General features: G+C 44.3%; 1 protein-coding gene across 1 annotated transcript in view; it reads right to left on the reverse strand.

The window, feature by feature from the left end:
* Positions 1 to 26,445, reverse strand: part of msh3 (mutS homolog 3 (E. coli)) — a 236,998-nt gene that overhangs the window by 166,532 nt on the left and 44,021 nt on the right. The window contains exons 9-13 of the mRNA XM_055630464.1: positions 18,332 to 18,444; positions 17,414 to 17,528; positions 12,120 to 12,204; positions 10,463 to 10,572; positions 3,280 to 3,412 (exon numbers count right to left, since the gene is read on the reverse strand). Of these exons, the coding sequence (XP_055486439.1) occupies positions 3,280 to 3,412; positions 10,463 to 10,572; positions 12,120 to 12,204; positions 17,414 to 17,528; positions 18,332 to 18,444 (556 nt within the window). The remainder of the gene's footprint in view (positions 1 to 3,279; positions 3,413 to 10,462; positions 10,573 to 12,119; positions 12,205 to 17,413; positions 17,529 to 18,331; positions 18,445 to 26,445) is intronic.

Raw genomic sequence — 26,445 nt, forward strand, 5'->3', positions numbered from 1 at the left:
GTATCTCAGTTGGTTGAGACGATTTTAATTTGAAATTCTCTATACCCGAGGACCAAGAATCCACAGTCACTCACTGTATTTAAGACTACACAACAGGAATCAAGGCACGTGGGAATAAGAATTCCAAGTAAAGTTGAAGTAGAAGATCCATCATGAATTAGGGAACAAAAGAGAAATATCAATGGATGCTTGGCTTCCTCTATTCTGATCGGTTCTTATGCTTAAACTAAACTTAAAACAAAACCTATCGATTTGAAGACGGTCAGATACCAGCTGAACCATGATAGACGTGGGGATTTACACTGTTCCCTCAGCAAACTGCAGGCATTATCTGAATAATTTACAGGGATTGTTCCCTTTCACTCTTTCATCATCTTCATTGGTTTCTTCTGCTGGCAATTTGATGTACAGGTCGATGAATGTTGCCCAAGCCCTAACATTCTCCACACTTTACATGCACCAACACAGAAGCTCTTGGCATGATATATAATCTGTGAAAAGGGGAACACAGTTGCACCCAATATCTCCTCAGCAAAGGAAGACAAAGTGAAGAGTCAAGAGTGTTTTATTGTCATGTGTCCCAAAACTATGAAATTCTTACTTGCAGCAGCATAACAGATATATACACACAGTACTCAGTAAACACCATAATAAGCATCAATAATAGTGCAAACACAAAAACAATGCCACCAAGTCTATATAGTTTGGAGCTTATTTGGAGGTTGCAGTTTAATAGCTGGATGGTTGGAGGGTGGAAGCTGTTCCTGCACCCAGATGTTAACAGTTTTCAGGTTCCTATATCTTCTTCCCAATGGTAGAGAAACGAGTGTGCGGCCAGGATGGTTCGGGTCTGTGGTGGTACTGGCTGCCTTTTTGAGATAGTGACTCCTGTAGATCCCCTCAATGGTGGGAAGGTCATTACACATGATGGACTGTGCAGTGTTCTGGAGTAACCCTGCGGGTCAGGCAGCATCTCTGGAGACTTTTTGGATCGGGACCCTTCTTCAGACTGATGTTCTCCTGGCTCAGAGTTGCTTCAGCACCACGTTCTTTTGTAAACCAGCATCTGCAGTTACTTGTTTCTATATTTTTCCTCAACTAATATCCTTGTATGAAAAACTTTTGTAAAAGAGTCTTAACGTGGAATGCCTAGCATTTTTCCCACTTGCTGACCAATTTACACAGAGACCCCTTTTAATGCCTCGACTTTCTGTAGATAATTGGCAAGAAAACAGACAACCTTTGGTTGCTGTTAAATGTTTCTCAACATCCAAAAGGTAACAGGAAAATGCCATCAATTCACAAATTATATTTGCAATACTCGATGAACGCTGTACTGTCCTCGTGAAAAATAGTATTATCTGCAGCTCAAGTTAAAACATTGTGGAAAATGAAAGATAAGCGCACTCGATGGCCCCTACACCCAGGTTACTGAGACTGGGACTATCGCAACGTTTAAGTTAAAGTAGACAGGTACATGAATAGGATAGGTTTTGAGGGATATGGGCCAAACACAACGCAAGTGTTGCTGGGACATGTTGGCCAGTGTGGGCAAATTGGGCCAAAGGGCCTGTTTCCACGCTGTATGACTCTGATTTTCAATCTTTCGATGAATGGGCATTTTAGCACCAGTTTATTTTACATTGGTTTACAAACTGGATTATAAACTGATCAAGATAGGAAAAAAAAATGCTGTGCATAATTTTACTTTTACACAATGCATGGACCATTTCATCTTTTGTTAACTTTGATGAATTTTGTATGGCACAAGACGAGGTACGTTTTGAGTAGAGTGACAGCTGCCGGAAAGAGCTGTTCCTCCCTTTCATGGAATCAGCAACAAGAGACCTGTAGCGCCTCCATGAAAGTAAAATTTAGTGGTAAATTAATCCATGGTTGCTGAGAAAATGACAAAATGAATGGGCTTCTTTAGCGATTTTATTTTTATTTTGCTCGCTGATACTTGATGAACAAACTTTCTCAAGATAGGAAGTCAAAATGCTGTGCATAATTTTACTTTCGGCCCAATGCTTGCGCACACTGCCCAACTTTGATTAGCTTTGATGAAACCCCTATGTAACCCAGACATTGTTCCTAGTTCTTATGTATTCAGGGAGAAGATTCATTCGTTTCAAGGCGAAAAAAGGAGTGAAGTCTGTAGCAGTCACATTAAATGTGATTCCTAAATAATTTCAAATCATGTTTAATCATAAAACAAAATCATGCAAAATCAGATTTTCAACATAGAAACATAGAAATAGGTGCAGGAGTAGGCCATTCGGCAGCCATTCGGCCGTTCGAGCCTGCACCGTCATTCAATATGATCATGGCTGATCATCCAATTCAGTATCCTGTACCTGCTTTCTCTCCATACTCCCTGATCCCTTTAGCCACAAGGGCCACATCTAACTCCCTCTTAAATATAGCCAATGAACTGGCCTCAACTACCTTCTGTGGCAGAGAATTCCAGAGAATCACCACTCTCTGTATGAAAAATGTTTTTCTCATCTCAGTCCTAAAAGGTTTCCCCTTTATCCTTAAACTGTGACCCCTTGTTCTGGACTTCCCCAACATCGGGAACAATATTCCTACATCCGGCCTGTCCAACTCCTTAAGAATTTTGTAAGTTTCTATAAGATCCCCCCTCAATCTTCTAAATTCTAGCGAGTACAAGCCGAGTCTATCTTCATATGAAAGTCCTGACATCCCAGGAATCAGTCTGGTGAACCTTCTCTGTATTCCCTCTATGGTAAGAATGTCCTTCCTCAGATTAGGAGACCAAAACTGTACGCAATACTCCAGGCGTGGTCTCACCAAGACCCTGTACAACTGCAGTAGAACCTCCCAGCTCCTATACTCAAATCCTTTTGCTATGAATGCTAACATACCATTCGCTTTCTTCACTGCCTGCTGCACCTGCATGCCTACCCAACCTAACCCAATTTCCAGTAAAAGCACCAATTCCCCCCCACAAAATGTAAGTGCTTCTAAGAGTACTCTCGATATCCTTGACTATCATTTACTTCTCAATTAAAAATGGTACCTGATCCTAATAACATTGCTGTGAGGATATTGCTGTAATATACTACAAAAATTACAGCATATAAAAAGTAGTTTACTGACATCCCAAAGGCCCCTAAGAAATTATAAATCTTGTTGTTTTAACATTCACTCATAGATACTTGTACACATATCAATCTGTTCTTTCCTAATAATGTACTAGAGATAACTCCTCAAGGACAAACTGAGACCCGGCTCACTCTCGACATGCACATGTACCTTTTTGTGATAAATGCTACAGATTCCTCTCTCCAGATCAGGGAGTTTAGACAGCAAGCTCTGGGTCTTCGCCAGGACGATGGAATCCGATGATAGGATTTCAGCAACAGCATCCAAGCGCGCATTAATTTCACTAGAAATAAGAGCATTGAAGAAAGGTTATAATAACTAGCCAGCATAAAACACAAGGATGGTTTTACTGGTGAATCTCAAACTAAGATGCACCAAGAAACAAGGTAATTGGCACAAAAATAAATCTCTTCCAAAAGGTTAAAAGAAAATGTGCTAACCATGTGAAAACCCCGTGTTACATAGAAACATAGAAAATAGGTGCAGGAGTAGGCCATTCGGCCCTTCGAGCCTGCACCGCCATTCAATATGATCATGGCTGATCATCCAACTCAGTGTTTGCGCATGATAACACAAAAAATAATCTTTATCAGATAGTTCTTGATCCCTTCACTCCAGACCCAGTTTAAAGCCAGTCTCAAGAAGGGTCCCGACCCAATACGATGCCTATTTGTGTTTTCTAGAGATGCTGCCCGACCCACTGAATTACTCCAGCACTTTGCGTTATAAGCATGATTCCAGCATCTGCGGTTCCTTGTGTCTCAATCTTACAAAACAGTATTGAAAATCACTGATACGAGCATTTACGATGAATTCATCGTTATGTTGATTTAATTGTCCATCCAATGTAAACATGCAAGGCAATACATGAACCTACACAAGAAATGGAAACATCCATTTTCAATTATCCAGAAAGTCGACGCAAATGGGCGTCACAGTGGCGCAGCGGTAGAGTTGCTGCCTTACCACGCTTGCAGCGTCAGAGACCTGGGTTCGATCCAGAATATGGGCGCTGTCCATACGGAGATTGTACGTTCTCCCCCGACCTGCATGGGTTTTCACCGAGATCTTCAGTTTCCTCCCACAGTCCAAAGACATACAGGTTTGTAGGCTTGGTATAAATGTGAATTGCCCTAGTGTGTGTAGGATAGTGCTACTGCGCGAGGATCACTGGTCTGAATGGACTCAGTTTGCACGTTTCATTTTCACAGGCAAAGGGCCCGTTTCCACGCTGTAACTCTAAACTAAACTAAAATTTGTTTATTGTTGTTGGTGTAGCAAATGTTTATTCTGTAGAAACAAAGAACTGCAGATGCTGGTTTATACCAAATATATAGACAAAGTGCTGGAGTAACTCAGCGGGTCAGGCAACGTCTCCGGGGGAAAAAAAGGATGGTTAACGTTTCGGGTCGGGACCATTCTTCAGACTCAAGAGTGGGAGTGTGAAGAAGGGCCCCGACCCGAAATGTCATCCATCCTTTTTCTCCAGAGATGCTGCCAGACCCGCTGAGTTACTCCAGCACTTTGTGTCTATCAAATATTTATTCTGTCCTGTCCCAGTTACATGCTGCGAAACATCAGAGATCAATATCACAGTAACTATTAAAACAGCCCATCAGATTGATTCTGGGATGAAGGGTTGATAAATGAAGAAAGGTTGAGCAGCCTAGCAGTTTGAATCTATACTCACTGGAACGTTGTAGAACGCAAGGACACATACATGATTCTGAGGGCGATTGGAAGAGCAGATATTTCCCCCAAGTGCCAGTGTCTAGAATTAGGGGGTTGGTTTCACAGCAAGGTGCCCCCATTTCACAAGGGGATTGATACAATTGATTGATAGATACAGCATGAAAACAGATCCTCGGCCCATCAAGTCCACCCTGACCATCGCTCACCTGATCACAATAGGTTTACGTTCTCCCACTTTCGCATCTGCTCCTTGAACACCAAAGGCAATTTATAAAGAGCAATTAACCAACATTTAAAGGGCATTTGGACAGGAACATAGATAGGAAAGGCCTTGAGGGTTATGTGGGCAAATGAGAACTTAGCTTCAATGGAACTCTTGGACAAGTTGGGCCAAAGGGCCTGCTTCCATGCTGTATGACGTCAGGGCTATACCTGCATCACAGTCCTGCTTGTTACAACAGGCATTACCAGTGATCGGTTCTGACAGCCCACTTTAGTCTGTTCCCTTTCACACCAAAAATGAATTTTAAAACATACTAGACCAAGTGCAGACCCGTTGGGTCTGTTTCCCCAACGGCGTTTGCGGGGGGGGTGAGAAGAGTGGAGGGAGGGGAGAGGAGGAGGAGGAAACGGGATAGATTTGGGAGGAAAAGGAGAGCGGGGTAGGGGATGAGAGATGGGGAGAGAGATGTGAGGGAGGGGGGATGGGGAGGGAGGGGAGGGGGGGGAGAGAGGGGGGAGGGGAAGGTGGAGAGAAGTGGAAGAGTGGGGAGGGAGGAGGAGAGGGGTAGCGGTAGTGATGGAAGAGGGACAGAGGGAAGGGGCAGGGGGAGATGAGAGGGAAGGGGGTGGGGTAGAGAGGGAAGGGGGTGGGGGAGAGAGGGATGTGAGAGGGAGAGTGGTGAGGAGAGGGAGAGGAGAGAAGGGGGGAAAGAAGTGGAAGAGTGGGGGGAGGAGAGGGAGGGGTAGAGGGGTAGCAGGAGTGGTGGAGAGAGACCCGGGGGAGTGGGTAGAAGAGGAACAGAGGGGTAGGAGGAAGAGGTGGGGGAGAGAAAGGAAGGGAGGGGAAGAGAGGGGTGGGGGGAGGGAGAGGGGGTGGGGTAAGGCGAGAGAGAAGTGGAAGAGTGGGGGGGGAGGGGTAGGGGGGAGTGGTGGAAGAGGGACAGAGGGGTAGGGGGAAGGGGGGGGGGGAAAGAGGGAAGGGGGTGGGATTAGGAGGGGGAGGAGAGGGAGAGGGGTGAGGAGAGGGAAACATAGAAACATAGAAGTTAAGTGCAGGAGTAGGCCATTCGGCCCTTCGAGCCTGCACCACCATTCAATATGATCATGGCTGATCATCCAACTCAGTATCCTGTACCTGCCTTCTCTCCATACCCCCTGATCCCTTTAGCCACAAGGGCCACATCTAACTCCCTCTTAAATATAGCCAATGAACTGACCTCAACTACCTTCTGTGGCAGAGAACTCCAGAGACTCACCACTATCTGTGTGAAAAATGTTTTCCGCATCTCAGTACTAAAGGATTTCCCCTTTATCCTTAAACTGTGTCCCGCTTGCCCTGGACTTCCCCAACATCGGGAACAATCTTCCTGCATCAGACAAATGCAATTCAGGACTTTTCTCTTCACAAGCAAAGTCAGAATGATGGTTAGTGAAGAATTCGAATAATCGCTGAGCGTTCAAGATGCTGCGCACGCCTCCTGCACCAAAGGGGGGGGGGGGAGCGTGTGTCGTCACACACAAAGATCTTCTAGCGGAGAGCTCCACTCTAAGATCTTTGGTCACATAATAAGCACGCGCCTCCACAAACAGATGAGCGTCTTCTTGAATGGAGAGCGCGTGGCCGCCTCCACAAACAGTCACACACACTGTGGACCCGCCCCCACAAAAAATATTGTGTGAGGAAGGGGAGGACGAGGGTGGAGAGGGAGAAGGGGGGGGGGGGGGGGGGGGGGAGGAGAGGATGGGGCAGAGAGGTGAAGGGGGGGGGGAGGGGTTGAAGCAGACGTGTATGAGTCGAGAAAAGAGAGAAGGGCTGAGAGAGAGAGAGGCTGGTACAGCAACAAAAAAGCTGGATAAACTCAGCGGGTGCAGCAGCATCTATGGACCGAAGGAAAAGGGCAACGTTTTTGGCCGAAACCCTTCTTCCGGGTTTTCGGCCAAAAATGTTGACCATTCAATTCGCTCAATAGATGCTGCCACACCCTCTGAGTTTATCCAGCTTTTTTTAATGTCTACCTTCGATTTTCCAGCATCTGTAGTTCCTTCTTAAAGACAGAGACTGTGCACGTTAAGGGAAGGAGGAGGGAGAGGGGGAAGAGTGTGGAGGGAGGGGGAGAAGAATGGGATGGGAGGGGAGAGGGGTGGGGGGGGAGAGAGGGGAAAGAGTGTGGGGGGGGAGGGGGGGAGAGGGTGGAAGAGTGGGGAGGGGGGAGGGGGAGGGGGGAGGGGTAGCAGGAATGGGGAAGAGGGACAGGGGGAGTGGTGGAAGAGGGACAGAGGGGTAGGGGAAGGGGTGGGGGAGAGGAAGGGGTGGGGGAGAGAGGGGAAGGGAGGGGGAGCAGGGGTGGAGGAGGGAGAGGGGAGGGGGTAAGGGGGAGAGAGAGTGGGAGAGGGAGGGGTAGGGGGGAGTGGTGGAAGAGGGACAGAGGGGAAGGGGCGGGGGAGGAGGGGAAGGGGGTGGGGTAGAGAGGGAAGGGTGGGGGAGGAGAGAGGGAGGGAGAGGGGTGAGGAGAGGGAGAGGGGGAGGAGAGAAGGGGGAGAGAGAAGTGGAAGAGTGGGAAGGCAGGGAGGGGTAGCGGGGGAGTGGTGGAAGAGGGACGGGGGAGTGGTGGAAGAGGGACAGAGGGGTAGGGGAAGGGGTGTGACAGGGAGGGGAAGAAAGAGGGGTGAGGGAGGGAGAGGGGTGGGGTAAGAGGAGAGAAGTGGAAGAGTGGGGAGGGAGGGGTAGAGGGACTGGTGGAAGAGGGACAGAGTGTTAGGGGAAGGGAGGCAGGGGAGAGAGGGAAGGGGGTGGGGTAGTGAGGGAAGGGGGTGGGGGAGAGGGATGGGTGTGGGAGAGGGAGAGGGTTGAGGAGAGGGAAACATAGAAACATAGAAATTAAGTGCAGGAGTAGGCCATTCGGCCCTTCTAGCCTGCAACACCATTCAATATGATCATGGCTGATCATCCAACTCAGTATCCTGTACCTGCCTTCTATCCATACCCCCTGTCCCTTTAGCCACAAGGGCCACATCTAACTCCCTCTTAAATATAGCCAATGAACTGACCTCAACTACCTTCTGCGGCAGAGAATTCCAGAGATTCACCACTCTGTGTCAAAAGTTTTTCTCATCTCTGTCCTAAAGGATTTCCCCCTTATCCTTAAACCTTGACCCCTTGGTCTGGTCTTCCCCAACATCCGGAACAATCTTCCTGCATCTAGCCTGTCCAACCCCTTAAGAATTTTATACGTTTCTATAAGATACCCCCTCAATCTTCTAAAATCTAGCGAGTACAAGGCGAGTCTATCCAGCCTTTCTTCATTTGAAAGTCCTGACATTCCAGGAATCAGTCTGGTGAACCTTCTCTGTAATCCCTCTATGGCAACAATGTATTTGAGCATTGGGCATTGTGACATCACACGGTGGAACGTTCACCGGGACTGGGCTCCTGCAAAGGCATATGTAAATGAATCCATTCCGATTGGACATATGTGAACATTGGGCATTGTGACATCACACGATGGAACGGTCATCAGGGGCTGGTGCTGCTTCTATGGGTGAGAAGGCAGTTTATTTGTGAAATATCGAGGTGGGGGGGGGGGGGGGGGTGAAGGATTTGATTAAAAAAGTGTACTTAAACACGACGAAATGTAATGAGGAGCGGATACTTAGAAAGAAAAGCGAAATCTCTACCGAAATGGAAAATATGTCGGCGATTCTGCGTCCGGTTTCGGAGTTGCAGGGAATCAAAGGAAGAAACGCGGCCGGAAGCCGTACATGCAAATGGATCCATTCGGATTGGACGTCTGCGAGCGTCGGGCATCGCGATTGGACGTCCGCGAGCATCGGGCATTGCACGGCGGGAACAAATCGAAAGGCAGGAAGGGCGTCGTACGGCAGGCGGTCGGATGGGGCGAGAGTTTTATATATATATACTAGACCAAGTGCAGACCCGTTGGGTCTGCTCCCCCAATGGTGTGATCCCCCAACCCAATATTCCACCATGCACCCGTCTCCTCCAATGGAACTGAAGCCGTTCTCAAAAGTAAGATTCCAGCACTGCCCTGCCTCTTTAAAAAAAAATCCAATGGCACCTCCCCTGCCTGCTGCAGCAGTGAAAAGTTCAGTGTTCCTGTCTTGCAACTTTGTTTCGAAGTGTGTTGGAAGCTGACATGTAAATGGAGAAGCCTGTTTATTTTTGAAATACTTGGGGGTGGGTGGGGGGGGGGAGAAGGATTTGATTAAAAACGTGTACTTCAACACGACGAAATGAAATGAGGAGCGGATACTTAGAAAGAAAAGCGAAATCTCTACCGAAATGGAAAATATCTCGGAGATTGAGCGTCTGGATTGGGCGTGGCAATGAATCAAAGGAAGAAATGCAGCCGGCAGCCGTACATGCAAATGCATCCATTCCGATTGGACATCTGCGAGCATCGGCCATTCCGATTGGACAACTGCGAGTATCGGGCACGAATCGAAAGGCAGGAAGGGCGCCGGTCGGCAGTCGGTCGGATGGCCCCAGAGTTTTATAGATATAATATATAATATAATAATAGATAATAGATAGATATAGATGAAAGGTCCTATCAGTAGAAAATGTTGTCAAAGATCATGGGAACAATGACAGAAACGTATGAAGTACTGAACAGCCTCTCCTGTGATTGCCTTGTCTGCCAGAAAACACTGATAATAACAAAATTGTTGAAATCACCAATTAAATGAATTGTACTTCTGTGATACACGAGACAAAAATGAACTGGTTTGAACACAAACAACATGAAACCAAAGGGCCCTTGTGCAATGATCCGTGTGAAAAAAAAATATCAAGGAGCTGCCAATAAAAATCACCATCTAGTTGTTTACAGGGGCACTGTCACACATTGTAAAATCCGATATGGAATCTATGCTTAGGTAAAATGTTACGCTTTGCATAGGTTAAAAGGTTAATCTGTAATTTAATCATCTCCACATAGAACAGCACTAATCCCCAAAGTTACCAATCCAGCTGTACTCATTAATCTTTCATAGAAATCCTTTGAAAAGATTGCAGTTTGATCACAATCCGCAGCATCAGTTGCAGGTAGTCAAAAAAAACCTGCCCACTGCACCATTTATTCTCCAGCCAGGCTTTTACTGCAGTAAATTCAATGCATTAGTTTCAGGACAATTCCCGACAAGGACAAAACAAAATGTGTAGGAAGGAACTGTAGATGCTGGTTTAAAAAGAAGATAAACACAAAATGCTGGAGTAACTCCGCGGGTCATACAGCATCTCTGGACAAAAGGAATGGGCGACGTTTCGGGTCGACACCTTCTTCTTCAGTCTGAAGAAGGGTCTCGACCCATTCTTTCTCTCCAGAGATGCTGCCTGTACGCTAAATTAATCCAGCATTGAGTTTATCTCCGAGCACTAAACAAAGAGAGTAAAGCTCACCTTGCTTTGATTAATGGTCGTGCCACCCATTTCCTCAGTAGTCGTCTTCCAAAGGAACTCTGGGTATGATCTAGGACCCAAAATAGACTAGCTTTCTTTGTGCCAGTGGTCTGCCAAGAATAAGAAGAAATTACATACAAGTTTTTTTTCTTTTATAAGAACAATCCTTTTTTTAAATTCTATCGGATGTTACAGAAAAGAATGTGGAAATAAAGCCAAGTTGAAGGATATTTTTAAGGCAGAGATAGATTGATTCTTAATTAGCACGGGTGTCAGTGGAGAAGGCAGGAGATTGGGATTCAGAGGGATAGATCAGCCATGATTGAATGGCAGAGTAGACTTGATGGGCCGAATGACCTAATTCTGCACGTATCAGTTATGAACTTACGAATATCAATAGAGCACCTTTCACAAGTCTTCCCCCACAGCCCGATAGCTTTAGAGCAAAAGTGTTTTTGAAGACTCATCATCATCTTACAAGGGCTAAGCTGTGTTGCAGTTTCAATTTTTTTTTTCCAATATTATAAGAATTCAAGCAGAAAAAAAATCATTTAAAAAAAGTCATAGATTTACCATTTTACCAGCTGTCCAGCAACTCTGTCTGGTTGAGTGACTGAGAAAAACAGTGCAGAATGTTTCCTGATTTGGTCTTCCATCTGTTGCACATTAATTGAGACCTATGGTGCCAGCATTTGGGATGCTACACTTGTTTCCAGATTGTATTCTGGCGGAAAATGCTGGCCTTTAATGTGTTACCGCTAACCTCTGACCCCTGTGAATCCTCCATTTTGTCTAGACTGCAGTACGGTACAGCACTTGTGGAACACCACTGCCCATGGAAGAATAACTCAAAAGGTAGACACAATATATCTGGAGTAACTCAGCGGGACAGGCAGCATCACTGGAGAGAAGGAACTCAAGTCATACTTGGGCAAACAAAACAGTAGAACATTGGGAAGATAAAGAAGGGAGGGAGTCAGAAAAAAGAAATGCTAGTTTCAGTTTGTGATTTTCTTGAGTAGTAAGGATGTCAAGGGTTATGGGGCGAAGGCAGGAGATTGGGGTTGGGAGGGAGAGATAGATCAACCATGATTGAATAACAGTACACTTGATGGGCTGAATGGCCTAATTCTGCTCCTAGATCTTATGTTTGGGTTATTAAAATATAAAACATAAGCTTACTGATAAGCCAACTTTCATCCATATTAGACCAAGTGGCAAAGAGAGGCCAGACGCTTTGGTCAGCATCCCGTCTTTAGACTGAATGCGTACGAAGGAACCACAGATGCTGATTTACAGCAAAGATAGACACATAATGCTGGAGTAACTCAGCGGGACCGGCAGCATCTCTAGAAAGAAGGAATGGATGACTCTCAGTCTGAAGAAGGGTCTTGACCGAAAACGTCACCCATCCCTTCTCTCCAGAGTGGTCTCTTGTGTCTCCATATCATTCTCTTTGCCACTAAGTCTATTTTTCTGTAACTCCCAACCCAACATAATTGTTGGAGCACCTTCATCAGACTGCATCAAGGCAGCTCACCATCACATTCCCAAAAGCAATTCGGAATGGGCAATCAATGCCAACAACGCCTAGATCCTTAAAAGTGAATAAATATATTTTTTAAATGCAATATTTCATTTCACTCTTTCCTCTTACCTGGTTTTGTAAAATTTCCAAGTTCTTTAAAGTTGTTCCATTGATTGACATCCAAGAGGAGTCTTCAGAGAACTTGCTCAGGTTACTAGATTAAAAAAAGTGCTTGTGTATTATTATTGAAAATCTCTAATGCAATCATCATTTGCTTAGTTATCTGATCAAATTGCTATTTGCTTTTGATTCCTTTGAAAGAACGAACGCTCTCTCTCTCTATCTCTCTCACTGATTTCATAGTGTTTTCCACTGTCATTAGTGCAAACAAAACAAAAAACAAAACTGAAAACATAAAACATAAGGTCATAAGTGATAGAAACATAGAAAATAGGTGCAGGAGGAGGTCATTCGGCCCATTGAGTCAGCACTGCCATTCATTGTGATCATGGCTGTTCGTCCCTTATCAATAACCCGTGCCCGCCTTCTACCCATATCCCTTGACTCCACTAGCCCCTAGAGCTCCATCTAACTCTCTCTTAAATTCATCCAGTGACCTGGCCTCCACTGCCCTCTGTGGCAGGGAATTCCATAAATTCACAACTCTCTGGGTGAAAAAGTTTTTTCTCACCTTAGTCTTAAATGACTAAGACTGTGGCCCCTGGTTCTGCTCACCACATTGGGAACATTTTTTCCTGCATCTAGCTTGTCCAGTCCTTTTATCATTTTATGTTTCTGTAAGATCCCACTGATAGGAGTAGAATTAGACCATTTGGCCCATCAAGTCTACTCCACCATTCAATCATGGCTGATCTATCTCTCCCTCCGAACCCCATTCTCCTGCCTTCTCCCCATAACCTCTGACACCCGTACTAATGAAAATTCTATCTATCTCTGCCTTAAAAATATCCACTGATGGCCTCCGCAGAGGCTAGCAAAAAATTTCTCAGATTCACCACCCTTTGACTAAAGAATTTTTTCCTCATCTCCTTCCTAAAAGAACATCATAAGTACGCAGCTGAATCTGATATCAGATTCAGCTGCGTACTTATGATGTTCTTTTAGGAAGGAGATGAGGAAAATATTTATTTAATATAGATAGATCAGAAATTTTGTTACACAGGGGTTAGGGGGGGGGGGGGGGGGGGGGGGGAGGGAGGGCGAGGAAGAACCATTTTAAAGTGGTTGGAAACATGAAATATTATCTATTCTCTTCAGATACTAATCAACTGCCATTTACAAAATGTTCTTCCAATCATGGATGCAGGACATGAGGTCGTTTTCAAGATGGAGGAGGACAGAGAAGAGGATCGGTGTCGCCAGGACGACAGGCCTTTACGGTCAAGACTACTCGGTTAAGAATATTGAAACTTTGTTGGCATCAGAAAGGTGGCGGCTCTTTGTGTGTAGTCTCGGTGAAGACAATGATTGCATTACAATCATTGCACTTTTGCACTTATAAAGATTGGGCTTTTTATCCATGGTATGATTTTACTGGATTGTCTGCCAAAGATTTTCATTGTGCCAATAAAGTATCATCATCACAGTCTATTGGATTCTTGTTTTTAGTCAATCATATATGTATATGGATCTTTATAACTAATTTTGACTTGGTTTAGTTTAGAGATACAGCGTGGAACAGGCCCTTGGGTCCACCAAGTCTGCGCTGACCTGCGATCCCCGCACACTAACACTATCCTACACACACTCAGGACAATTTACAATTTTACCAAGCCATTTAACCTACAAACCTGTAAGTCTTTGGAATGTGGGAGGAAACCAGGGCATCATAGAAACATAGAAAATAGGTGCAGGTGGAGGCCATTGGGCCCTTCGAGCCAGCACCGCCATTCATTGTGATCATGGCTGATCGTCCCCTATCAATAACCGGTGCCTGCCTTCTCCCCATATCCCTCGACTCCACTAGCCCCTAGAGCTCTATCTAACTCTCTCTTAAATCCATCCAGTGACTTGGCCTCCACTGCCCTCTGTGGCGGGCAATTCCATAAATTCACAATTCTCTGGGTGAAAAAGTTTTTTCTCACCTCAGTCTTAAATGACCTCCCCTTTATTCTAAAGAAAGCCCATGCGGTCACGGGGAGATCATAAAAACAGCACCCATAGTCAGGATCGAACCTGGAACCATGGCACTGTAAGGCAGTAACTCCACCGGTGAGCCACCTCGCCACCCCTAAAGTTATAGCTAACCATAGAAGGGTCATGACTCAGAGCAAGTTGCTGAGAAATCCAAACAAAAATATGCATTTTGTTTGTCCGATGAGAACTACAAGCTCGGGTTCATTGGAATCTATCCAACTACCAGCCAGGAAAGCCTATGTGCAGGTTGGCAGCGTTCAAAGGACTCGCCTGCAAACAAGAATTCAATGGAATTTCATAGGTTCAGGTCAACAGCTAAAGAAGCACAGAAGGCGGTCACGGTGGCACAGCGGTAGAGTTGCTGCCTTACAGCGGATGCAGCGCCGGAGATCCCGGTTCAATCCCGACTACGGCTGCTGTCTGTACGGAGTTTGTACGTTCTCCCCGCGACCTGCGTGGGTTTTCTCCTGAGATCTTCGGTTTCCTCCCACACTCCAAAGACGTACATGTTTGTAGGTTAATTGGCTTGGTAAATGTAAAAATTGTCCCTTATGGGTGTAGGATAGTGTTAATGTGCAAGGATCGCTGGTCAGCACGGACCCAGTGGGCCGAAGGGCCTGTTTCTGTGCTGTATCTCCAAACTAAAAGAAATATACTGTCAACCTTCACATTGCAAGCGTGTATAGAATATTCGACTGAAATACTGACTTGCAAAGGCATTTGTTTGGGAAGGAACTGCAGATGCAGGTTTACACCGAAGGTAGGCACAAAATGCTGGAGTAACTCAGCAAGCCGCATCTCTGGGGAGAAAGAATGGGTGACGTTTCAGGTCGAGACCCTTCTCCAGACTGAGAGTCAGGGGAGAGGGAGTCTAGAGATATGGAAGGGCAGGATGTGCATTTTATCTTATAAACCTGTTGACTTGTGTAAGAGCAGGTTCAGCAAGACAGCACTGCCATCCTCATCCCACAAGATACTCCACATCAGATTAATTAGATTCTGAACTCCACTGTGCTAACAATATAACTGAGCTGAGCTAGTTCTTGTCTACACTGCAATCTCAAGGGCCAGCTTCTTCGATAGCCAACCGCTTTAAATTGCCGTTCACAATTTTTCATCATCATTCGCAAAAATGGGTAAATTAACTCATGTTCACCGCTTAGCCCTAATTAAATGATGATGAGACTTCAAAAACACTTTTACTCTAAAGCTCTTGGGCTGTGGGGGAAGGCTAATAAGTTCATAAATTTTTAACTAATAGAAGCAGGATTAAGCCATTGAATGAGGAAAATGTGGAAATCAAACCAATTTTAAGTTGCAAAGAAGCAAGGGAGGTGGAGAACAAAGGGGATGTCTGTGAAATGGTGGAGAGATGACGAAGGAATTAATGTTCATGTCATGGGACCAGAAGTAGGCCCATCAAGTCTACTCTGCCCTTCAGTCTTGGATGATCGATCTCTCCCTCCTAACCTCATTATCCTGCCTTTTCCCCATCACCCCCAACACCCGTATTTATCAAGAATCTATCTATCTCTACCTGAAAAATATCCATGGACTTGGCCTCCGCAGCTTCTGTGGCAAAGTATTCCACAGATTCACCACCAACTACAGGTTTGTAGGTTAATTGGCTTGGTAAATGTAAAAATTGTCCCTTGGGTGTAGGATAGTGTTAAATATGCGGGGATAGCGGGTCGGCGCAGACCCGGTGGGCCGAAGGGCCTGTTTCCGTGCTGTATCTCTAAACTAAACTCATGCAATGTAGGTTTTGCAGTGCGATACAGAACAAAAAAATGGCAATTTGCATTTACCATGTTGAAGTTGCTCTATAAAACCAGCATAGTTGGGTTTCAGTTAAATAGTGTGAAGACCTACTATTACTCTAATGAAATGAAAGCATGAATTCAAATTAATTCCTATTATTTTAAATAAAGATACTTTACTTGGACATGAGGCAACTCTCCTCAAGTTATTAAAGGAGATATGAGCGAGGTTGGTTGCTGATTGTTCGACAAAGCCATTCAAGTAACCAAACACAATGTCCTTAGGTATCTGCTTTTCTCTGCACCTCGGTACATGTGATCATAAACTAAACACAACTAAAGCTGGTCAGGAGTTGCCCCAGACTACACCCAAACACACCTGCCTCCACAAACCAATGGTGAGTGAACAGAGATGCTAACCGTAACCGACACGTCCTCTTGGGTTGTGGACACAAAATGCTGGAGTAACTCAGCGGGACAGGCAGCATCTCTGAATAGAAGGAATGGGTGATGTTTCGGGTCGAGACCCATCTTCTGACTGAAGAAGGGTCTCAACCCAAAACGTCACCCATTCCTTCTCTCCAGAGATGCTGCCTGTCACACTGAGTTACTCCAGCATTTTGTGTCTACCTCCGATTTAAACCAGCATCTGCAGTTCGTTCCTACACACTTCCTCTTGGGGCTTGGGAGTGCTGCTGCACAATTCCCAAAAAGTTCATTTGCAAATCGAATCGGTCGTAAGGAAGGCAAAATGCAATGTTAGCATTTATTTCCAGTGGACCAGAATACCAAAAACAGGGAAGCAATATAAAGCTGAGGCTTTATAAGGCACTGGTCAGATCGCATATGGAGTATTGTGAACAGCTTTGGGCCCCATAAATGAGAAAGGATCTGCTGGCATTGGAGAGGGTCCAGAGATTGACGAGAATGATCCCAGGTATGATTGAGTTAATATATGATGAGCGCTGGAAGGCAATGGGCCATCGAGTCTGCACCACCATTCAAACATGGTTGATCTATCTCTCCCTCACATCCCCATTCTCCTGCCTTCTCCCCATAACCCCCGAAACCCATACTAATCAAGATCTATCTATCTATGCTTTAAAAATATCCATTAACGGCCTCCCCAGCCTTTTGTGGAAATAAATTCCACCGATTCATTCCTCTCTGGATAAAGAAACTCCTCTTCATCTCCTTTCTAAAGTGACCTCCTGATGTCGTATCCTCGGGTCCTAGACTCTCCCACCAGTGGAAACATCCTTTCCACGTCCACTCTATCCAGGCCTTTCAATATTCGGTACGTTTCAATGAGGTCCCCCCTCATCTGTTTAAACACCAGCAGGTACAGGATTGTTAATGTACTAATCTGTGCACTGATCATCACCAAGAATTTCCCTTCTGGTCATGTGCAGACATCTGATAATGAAGCTGAAGTTTGGAAGTGTAAGAGCACTGTTGCAAATCAAGATAGAAATTAAGATATGTAACCGTTGTCCCCGAGCTCACCTTGCGTTCTTTAGTATCTTCTCCAATTTGAATTCGGATAGATATTTGACGACTGCTCCCAAACAGGAAACAACAGGCATCTCCAATTTTAATAAGGTGGATAATTGTCGTGATTCTGCAAAACAAAGTGCATCTCTTCAGTATAGTGGCACATTGAAACTCATGCAGCTGAACATCAGCTGAGAACATGGTGGCACAGTGGTAGACTTGCTGCCTTACAGCGCCAGCGACCCGGGTTCAATCCCGACTCCTTGTGTCAGTACGGAGCAAGTACGTTCTCCACGTGACCTGCGTGGGTTTTCTCCGAGAACTTCGGTTTGCTCCCACACTCCAAAGAGGTACAGGTTTGTAGGTTAATTGGCCTGGTATAAATGTAAATTGTCCCCAGTGTGTGTAGGATAGTGCTCGTGTATGGGGGGAAATCGCTGGTCGGTGCAGATTCAGTGGGCCGAAGGGCCCGTTTCCACGCTGTATCTCTAAACTAAACTGGGTGGCACAGTGGCACAGCGGTAGAGATGCTGCCTTACAGCACCAGTGACCTGGGTTTGATCCTGACTATGGCCTTATATATCATCACAGCTGTCATTAGTCTGCACAGCCAAAATTACAGTATTATGTTATGATGTAGCTTTTCAATATAATCAAGTGGATGTTTCAGGGGGCAATTAAATGTAAAGCACACTACTCTTAGACTGGGTCATGTGTAAGAATTGTAGCCTTTCTTCCCTAAATGGACACCAGTGAACTAACAGTGCCTTCACAACAAACTAATAGTATTGCTGTCACTGTTAATCACTATCTTTAACGACTTGACTATTGCAGCTTCTTAATTTAAATTTATCAAGTTCTCATGGTGAAATTCAAACACGCTTTTCAATTGCTGATATTCTCGGTAATTTAATCCAACGACCACTGTACCTGAAACATCAGAGGTTCCAGGCGCACAGAACTCAGAGACTAGTTGGAAAGCATTTGTGTACTCAAAATGGAAATTGTCCATCCGCTCAACACGAATTCTGTCATCACGCAAGCTGAAAGGAAGCAAAAAATGGGCAAGGACAATGCTTTTCAATCAATCATACAATTTAAAAAATGTACAATTTGCAGGAAGCATGAATTTTTTTTTAAATGTTAATATTTTTATTAGAAGCAAGTACATAATAAGAACATTTCATGTATATCAGTCATACATTACTAATATTATCAGTTATTTAATGACTTAATTTATTTTTTTATAGATAGAAAATAATAAAGAGAAAAAAAAAAGCATGATGAAGAATGGAATAATTTACTAATAATACAACATTGGAGATAGGTTTGAAAATTATTAAGTTTAACTTTTCATCTAATCCTGAGTTCGAGCTTCAGTCAGTTTTTCGTGCCGAACCATTCTACCCCTTCAAATAGTCAATAAATGGAGACCATATTCTGACACTAAGTTGTTGTTTGTCCATTAAGACAAGTCTGGTTCTTTCCAAATGTAAAGTCTCCGACATTTCCACAATCCACATTTTAATTGTGGGGGTTATAGGACATTTCCAAAATTTTAATATTAATTTTTTCCCAGTTATTATACTATTGTCGAGAAAGTTTCTTTGGCTTGTAGTAGGAAGCATGAATGTTTTAAGGACATAAGAAATCATCATCGACAGTGCTAAGTTGTATGAAACGTTCTTCAAAAGGGTCTCAACCCAAATGGTCACCTATCCACGTTCCCCAGAGTTGCTTCTTGGCCCGCTGAGTTGCTCCAGCACTCTGTGTTCTTTTATATATCAACCAGCATCTACAGTTCCTTGTTTCTACATTCTTGGATCAGGTATGACACACGCTGTTTAAAACTCTCCGTCACTTTTTGAAACTTCACATTCTGCTTAAGAAGACTTAATTCTCTTGGACGGTTAATCGCAAACTACATTCTCAGCATCCAGAATTAGATCTTCTCAAATATTAAAAGCTAATTTGAAATTAAATAAACACACTCAATCCTGTCATTAAAAGCAGAACTGAAATGTTGCCATGGTTTCCTTAAAATCCAGCTAATTAACTCTGACTCTACCAATGAAAGTGCCTGATCTGCTGCAGTTACAAACATCTGAATGCACACACTGCCAGGAAAACAGAAAAGCTTTCCAACATAAAAAGATATTCAAAAACAATATGCCACTAGTGAAAAATCGTTTGGACTGAAGTATTATTTTATATAATAGGCCTATTGAACATAAAAGGCCATTTTAAATAATATCATATTGAAATGTTATCCATAATATTTAGGATTCGCTGTAACCTCTTGTTAAGGCGGAAATTAAAATCCCGGGTGGCAGCAAAATAACAAGAAGGTATAAAATGCACAAATTTACAGCCTGGCTTGTCAATCAGTTCATAAATTGCCCTTTGCTGTCTGCTTGGACCCTAGCTTTGTATCATCTCCCAACCAGTTGAATGAGAAATAAACCAGATAGCAAGGACAGCTCCCAGCTAATTAGAAGTGATAGAAGGTCAAGTCATAAATTTATATCTTGCAGTTTCAGTTAGTTCACCTGCCACATTGTACTTGAAAAGTTAAGTCTGCCCTTTCAAGTTTTTCTATTCCTTTATCATTGATTTCTCAAAGTCAACAATAAACGAATTGAGAGATCAGTGAATAATAGTCAATTATTTTCCCTTTTCTTTTTCAGTCATAAATATTCAGAGGATCTAAAAAAAAAGATGAGAGTGCTGAAATATCGCCTTGGTCCCGACCACGGGGGGAAATGGAGGAGGACTGGACAAATGTTATGCCTTCCATCACAGTGATGAATGCTGTGGTGGATGTTTGTGTTACATTTTTATTGTGTTTTTGTATGTTCTTTTTTCATTGTACCGCTGCTGGCAAATTCATTTCCCTTGCACTTTATGTGCAAGTGACGAATAAAGCTGATATTGATATTGAAATGGCACTGCAAGATGCCTTGAAAAACACTCGACATCCCAACAGAAAACCAACCACAATCACAGCAGTACATCAGGCAATGGTAAAGAAAATGTTGAAGTTATCCTCTAGGTGTTGCTTACAGTTTTCCCATTCTTTTTAATTACCTGCAATTTGCACAAGTCAAAGTTATGGAAATAAATAGTATTCCTCCATTCAGAAGTTCATGGTGGGGTCATTACTTAATTAAAACTCAAATTTCCTGGTGTTGAACTCGAGAAGACAAAACAGACCATGTGACAGGTTTGGAGGGTTATGGATACGACAGGTTTGGAGGGATATGGACCAAGCTCAGGCAGGTGGGACTAGTGTAGCTGGGACATGCTGGTCGGTGTGGGCAGGTTGGGCCGAAGGGACTGTTTCCACACTCTATGACTCCTGCTGAGGTCTTCCACAGTGGCAACAGTAAACACTGAAATAGTCGGCTCCAATTTAAAGTTTCAGAGTGCAAGTCCAAAGTTGCAAAGTTTAGATTCTGTTTCCTTTCCTTACACATATGCGCCTCCACTCTTTCCGTTAAACATTTGTCCGAGTTGACAATGTGACATTTGTCTGGTCAATTTTAAAAAGTTACGCAGCAGCAGCGGCAAATCAGATGCTGAAAAAAAAGTATAATCAATGCCATAGAAATCAGAAATTATAGGATGCACCGCCATTCAATATGATCATGGCTGATCATCCAACTCAGTATCCCGTACCTGCCTTCTCCATTCCATACCCCTGATCCCCTTAGCCACAAGGGCCACATCTAACTCCCTCTTCGTAATATTGGCATCTATTCAACATGCCGCAACATTTCGTACTATTGCATACAGTTTTGGTCTCCTAATCTGAGAAAAGACATTCTTGCCATAGAGTACAGAGAAGGTTCACCAGACTGATTCCTGGGATGTCAGGACTTTCATATGAAGAAAGACTGGATAGACTCGGCTTGTACTCGCTAGAATTTAGAAGATTGGGGGGGGGGGTCTTATAGAAACTTACAAAATTCTTAAGGGGTTGGACAGGCTAGATGCAGGAAGATTGTTCCGATGTTGGGGAAGTCCAGAACAATGGGTCACAGTTTAAGGATAAGGGGGAAATCTTTTAGGACCGAGATGAGAAAAACATTTTTCACACAGAGTGGTGAATCTCTGCCACAGAAGGTAGTTGAGGCCAGTTCATTGGTTATATTTAAGAGGGAGTTAGATGTGGCCCTTGTGGCTAAAGGTATCAGGGGGTATGGAGAGATGGCAGGTACAGGATACTGTTTTGAATGATCAGCCATGATCATATTGAATGGCGGTACAGGCTCGAAGGGCCGAATGGCCTAATCCTGTACCTATTTTCTATGTTTTTATGTTTCAAATTCCAGGTACATCAAGCAGCACTGCACCTCTGGGCAAGATTACTAGATCCATGCCTATAAAAGGACGTGGCAGAGTTAAAACCATCAAAAAAAAACATATAATTACAATAGGTCAGTACAATAAGTGAAATACCGAGATTAAATTTATTTAATTTAAATTTATTTAATCTCATATATTATTAAGAATTAATGTTAAAAAATGGTCCTAGTCTCCCAAGATGTTCTTGTGTGGTAAAGGAAACTGAATGCCACAACATTCTCTGAAGAAGGGTCGAGCCTTTTGTGTCGAGACTCAAAGAAGAGTCTCAACCCGAAGTGTCGCCCATTCCTTCTCTCGAAAGAAAGAGATGGGGCCTGTCCCGCTGGGTTACTCCAGCATTTTGTGTCTATCTTCACTGTGCACCAACATCTACAGTTCCTTCCTAGAAGTTCCCACTTGGATCCCTGCTGTTAGTGAGCAGATTAAACCACTGCCTGCAGAACAGGCTTTACACAATCCGTTATGCCACTGGAAAGTGTGCAGACATCACAGCTACTGGTATCACAGCTCCATTCTTGCAGGCTATTGCCTGATCAATTAGCTGAGACACATATAAAGCAGTAAGTTCACCCTGCGGAAATGGTTAATGGCATCAGTCACGCACGTTAAAACAAAATAACGCCTTCAGAGAGCAAGATATTGTGAAAAGCGGAACAGGTGGCGTTTCTTGGAAATCTAAAGCTGGGTTTAATCTCCATTTCCATGGCTACATGTAATTTCACTGAGAATTTAAACTCAGTTGGAAGTTAATGTTGTGAGTTTGCCAGGAAGAACTCAGTGATTTGATCCAGACAAGCATAACCCAGAGAGTGGCAAAAACATGGCCTTTCAGAGCAATTCATGCCACCTCACTCCTTCTCCGGCTACGACACTTCAGACCAGAATGTCAGGGTACACAAGGTTATATAAATTATTTTTGTTATTATTATTATTATTATTAGCAGGGGTTTCAGGGGATGTGGTGGCGTTAGGAAGCGAGCGGACAAGATGGTCTCGGACCCCTCTCACCCTGGATACAAATTCTTTGAATCACTTCCCTCTGGAAGGCGACTCCGGATTGTCAAAGCTGCCACAGCCAGACATAAAAACTGTTTTTATCCACGAGTAGTTGCTCTACTCAACAGCCAAAAATCTGTAGCCTCCCTTTGATCTGGTATTTTGATGGTTCACATGCTTGATCAATGGTGTTTTATCATTAACGTTTTATTATTATTAATGTTTACTGTTTTCTGAGTCATTCGTAACTATCACTGTATGTCATGTTGTTACTTGTGGGCGGAGCACCAAGGCAAATTCCTTGTATGTGAATACTTGGCCAATAAACTTACTTACTTACTTACAGCGACGCATTTGCTGCCTTACAGCCCCAGAGACTCGGGTTCAATCCCGACTACGGGCACTGTCTATACGAAGTTTGTATGTCCACCCTGTGTCTGTGGGTTTTCTCTGTTTTGCTGTCACACTAAAAAGATTTACATGTTTGTAGGTTCATTGGCTCCGTTAAGTTGCAAAGACAAAATTGTCCCCGGTGTGTTTAGGATAGTGTTAGTGTACGGGGTGATCGCTGGCCGACGCGGACTTGGTGGGATTAAGGGTCTGTTTCTGTGCTGTATCTCTAAAGTCTAAAGACTCCAGAGCTTCAAGCCCCAGATAAGCTAGGGACGGATAAAGTGAAAATGGAATTCAAGGGAAACAGAAGGACAGATACAAAAAGCTGGAGTAACTGAGCATCCCTGGAGAGAAGGAATGGAATAAGTTTCTGGTTGAGTCCCTTCTTCAGCTGCAGGACAGATCGGATAAGATGTGGAACTTGCTACCACAAAAAATAAATCACTCGGGCTGACTGGCATTATACATACATTTAGTGGGAAGTTTGATACACAGAATGGAATAGAATTATTATTTGATGTAGTTAGGGAGGGGTATGAAGGGCGTAGTGGGATTATGTGAAATACAAGAATTCAATTCAATTCATTTCTGTCATCGTTGTATCAGTACAACGAAATGCTTTTGCGTCGTAGTAGTTGTACAGGAGAAAAAAAACAGAAGAAAAAATCGGATACAATAATGAAATGGACTTGAAATCTATCGTCACTCCGAGTTCAGCAGTGTGATTGTGTTGTTATAGAATCACTGCTGGTAGGACCTGAGGCTCCTGGCACCTCCCTGATGGGAGGACAAACAGTCCATGGTTGGGGTGTGAGGGTCTTTGATGATCTTCCCAGCACAGAGACACCGTTTTCGGTGGAGGGCATCCATGGAAGGGAGCGGGGATTTGATGTGCTGCGCGGTTTGGAGGGGTATGTAGTGCCTTCCTGTCCGCAGCAGTGCAGCTGTTGTACCATACCGTGAAGCAGGTGGTCAGAACATGTAACATCGCCACCATTCAGAGACCAACATCCCTTCCAGGGAGAGGGATCAACGTACAACTCCTCCAACCTCATCTACAGCCTTCAGTGTTCGCCATGTGGCATCCTCTACATTGGCGAGACCAAGCAACCACCATAGATCACTGGCTCTATGTCTGCCAGGGCCAGCTCAAACTCTTGGTTGCTACTGTGGCGCCATCTTGTAGCCGAGTCACTTTGGTCTTGAACCTTTGTTTGTCGAGCTCCAGATCTCGCGTGATCCGAGCCGACCAATCGACTCCGACCTGGGTGGTCAGGTGACAAGGTACAGCAGACGGCAGAGAGACCTCACTTGTCAGCCATCGCTTTCTTACTAATATTAAACTGTGTGCTTTAATATTAAATAAGTGTTTGTACAACACGCGAACCTCTTCAGTGGTGACCCCGACGATCCAAAACGACCTCTTTTGGATTTCATCATGCCTGATGGAGATAACCCAGATCAGCAGAACGCAATTGCACTCAAATTGCCCACCTTCTGGACATCACAGCCCCAGGCGTGGTTCGAACAGGCCGAAGCCCAATTCCACATCTGCCAGCCAACAACAAGTACGAGGGGATCAAGACGCTCCTCAAGGTCACATTCGGTCTTAGCCACCGCAACAGGGCGGCAAAACTCCTGCACATGGATGGCCTTGGCGACCGCAAACCATCCGCGCTCATGAACGAAATGCTCGCCTTGATGGATAGACACAAGACCTGCCCCCCTTTTCGAACAGATCTTCCTGGAGCAGATGCCCGAGGACATCCGCCTGCTCCTGGCGGATGACGATTTCACCGACCCCCGACGGCTGGCAGCCCTTGGGGACGTGTTGTGGCAGGCCAAACAGCAGGGTGGAGCCGCCATCAATCGGGTGGCAGCTGTGCCTCGGCAGGTCATACGGGCGGTCACAGCCTCCACGGGAGGAGCGGCAGTGACATCGGCTACGAACTGCGCCATTTGCTCATAACCCACCCCTCATACTCCATGTTCCCCATTTGCATTTTACCATTCCTCTCCCATGATCCTCCCATGGGCCTGACATTTCACTCCCCATCTTCCTTATCAGATTTCACACATTTCACCCTTTTGACATCTCCTCTCACCACTTCCTTCCTTCACCACCTCCTTCCTTCCTTCCCTCCCCCCCACCCGACTCATCCCCCAATCAATCTTTCCAGACCTGGATTGCACTTGTTAGCTCTTGTCCCATCGTTCCCCTCACCTCTTTTACCAGCTATCTCCCCTCTAGTCCATCAGTCTGAAGAAGGGTCTGTTTCCCTTCATGAAGGCAGTCTAACCCAGCAGTTTGTTCTTTTGCTCAAGATTTCAGCATCTGCATGGTCACGCCACTTGCTCAAGCGTGTTGGACAACTGTATCCACTTGACCAGTTTCCGTGCCGTAAGCATTTTGCAGCACGTTTATAAAAATGTACAGACTAAAATACACAGATCACTTTGTTTGGCTGTATGTATATATTTTTAAACTTCAGGGACTCCTTCACACATAACAGGCAGAATAACTAAATCTTGGGAAGTACTTAATGCATTGTCATGCATTCAGACTCTACTTAAATCAACATGAATCTTCCATTTCCCTTTCTGAATTCCGACGTAAACTGCAACCTTACTTTACTTCCACATCATTGTACTCCCTGCACCCCTTTCCTCACTTTGAATTAATTACCGTCATTACCAAAACATCTGGAAGTTGCTGGTATAGATTTTATATAACAGTTTTGATCCAAACAGAAAGGCAAACTTTGTAATTATATTTAAGTCTGAATTCATGCCAACTCCTACATTTTCCATCCAACAAAAGCTTTTCACTGTACCTTGGTACACATGACAATAAACCAAACTTAAGCTAAATTCAAACTGATTACCAACCCTCCTCTCCACTGTCTAAATTTATGTTTATCATCCGCCTTGCAGGTGCTGAAAATGGTTGTATATGTATACACACACACACATACACACACATATACACACACATACAACACATGCATACACAATTCGGCATGTCTCCAATTACTCTTAAAAATCTTCTAGATACACCATAGAAAGCAGACTGTCAGGTTGCATCACACCTTGGTTTGGGAACAGCTCTGCTCAAAACTGCTAGAAATTGCAGAGGGTTGTGGATGTAGCCCAGTCCATCACACAGACCGGACTTCCAACCATTGACTTGTCTCACCCTTGGAATTCCTTCATCTCCCAGCTCCTATCCGGATGAAGATACATATGCTTAATATAAAGTTAAATAGCATTTTATATTAAAAGAACAG

This window comes from Leucoraja erinacea, chromosome 3 (genome assembly GCF_028641065.1).
Source record: "Leucoraja erinacea ecotype New England chromosome 3, Leri_hhj_1, whole genome shotgun sequence".
Taxonomy (NCBI): Eukaryota; Metazoa; Chordata; class Chondrichthyes; order Rajiformes; family Rajidae; genus Leucoraja; species Leucoraja erinaceus.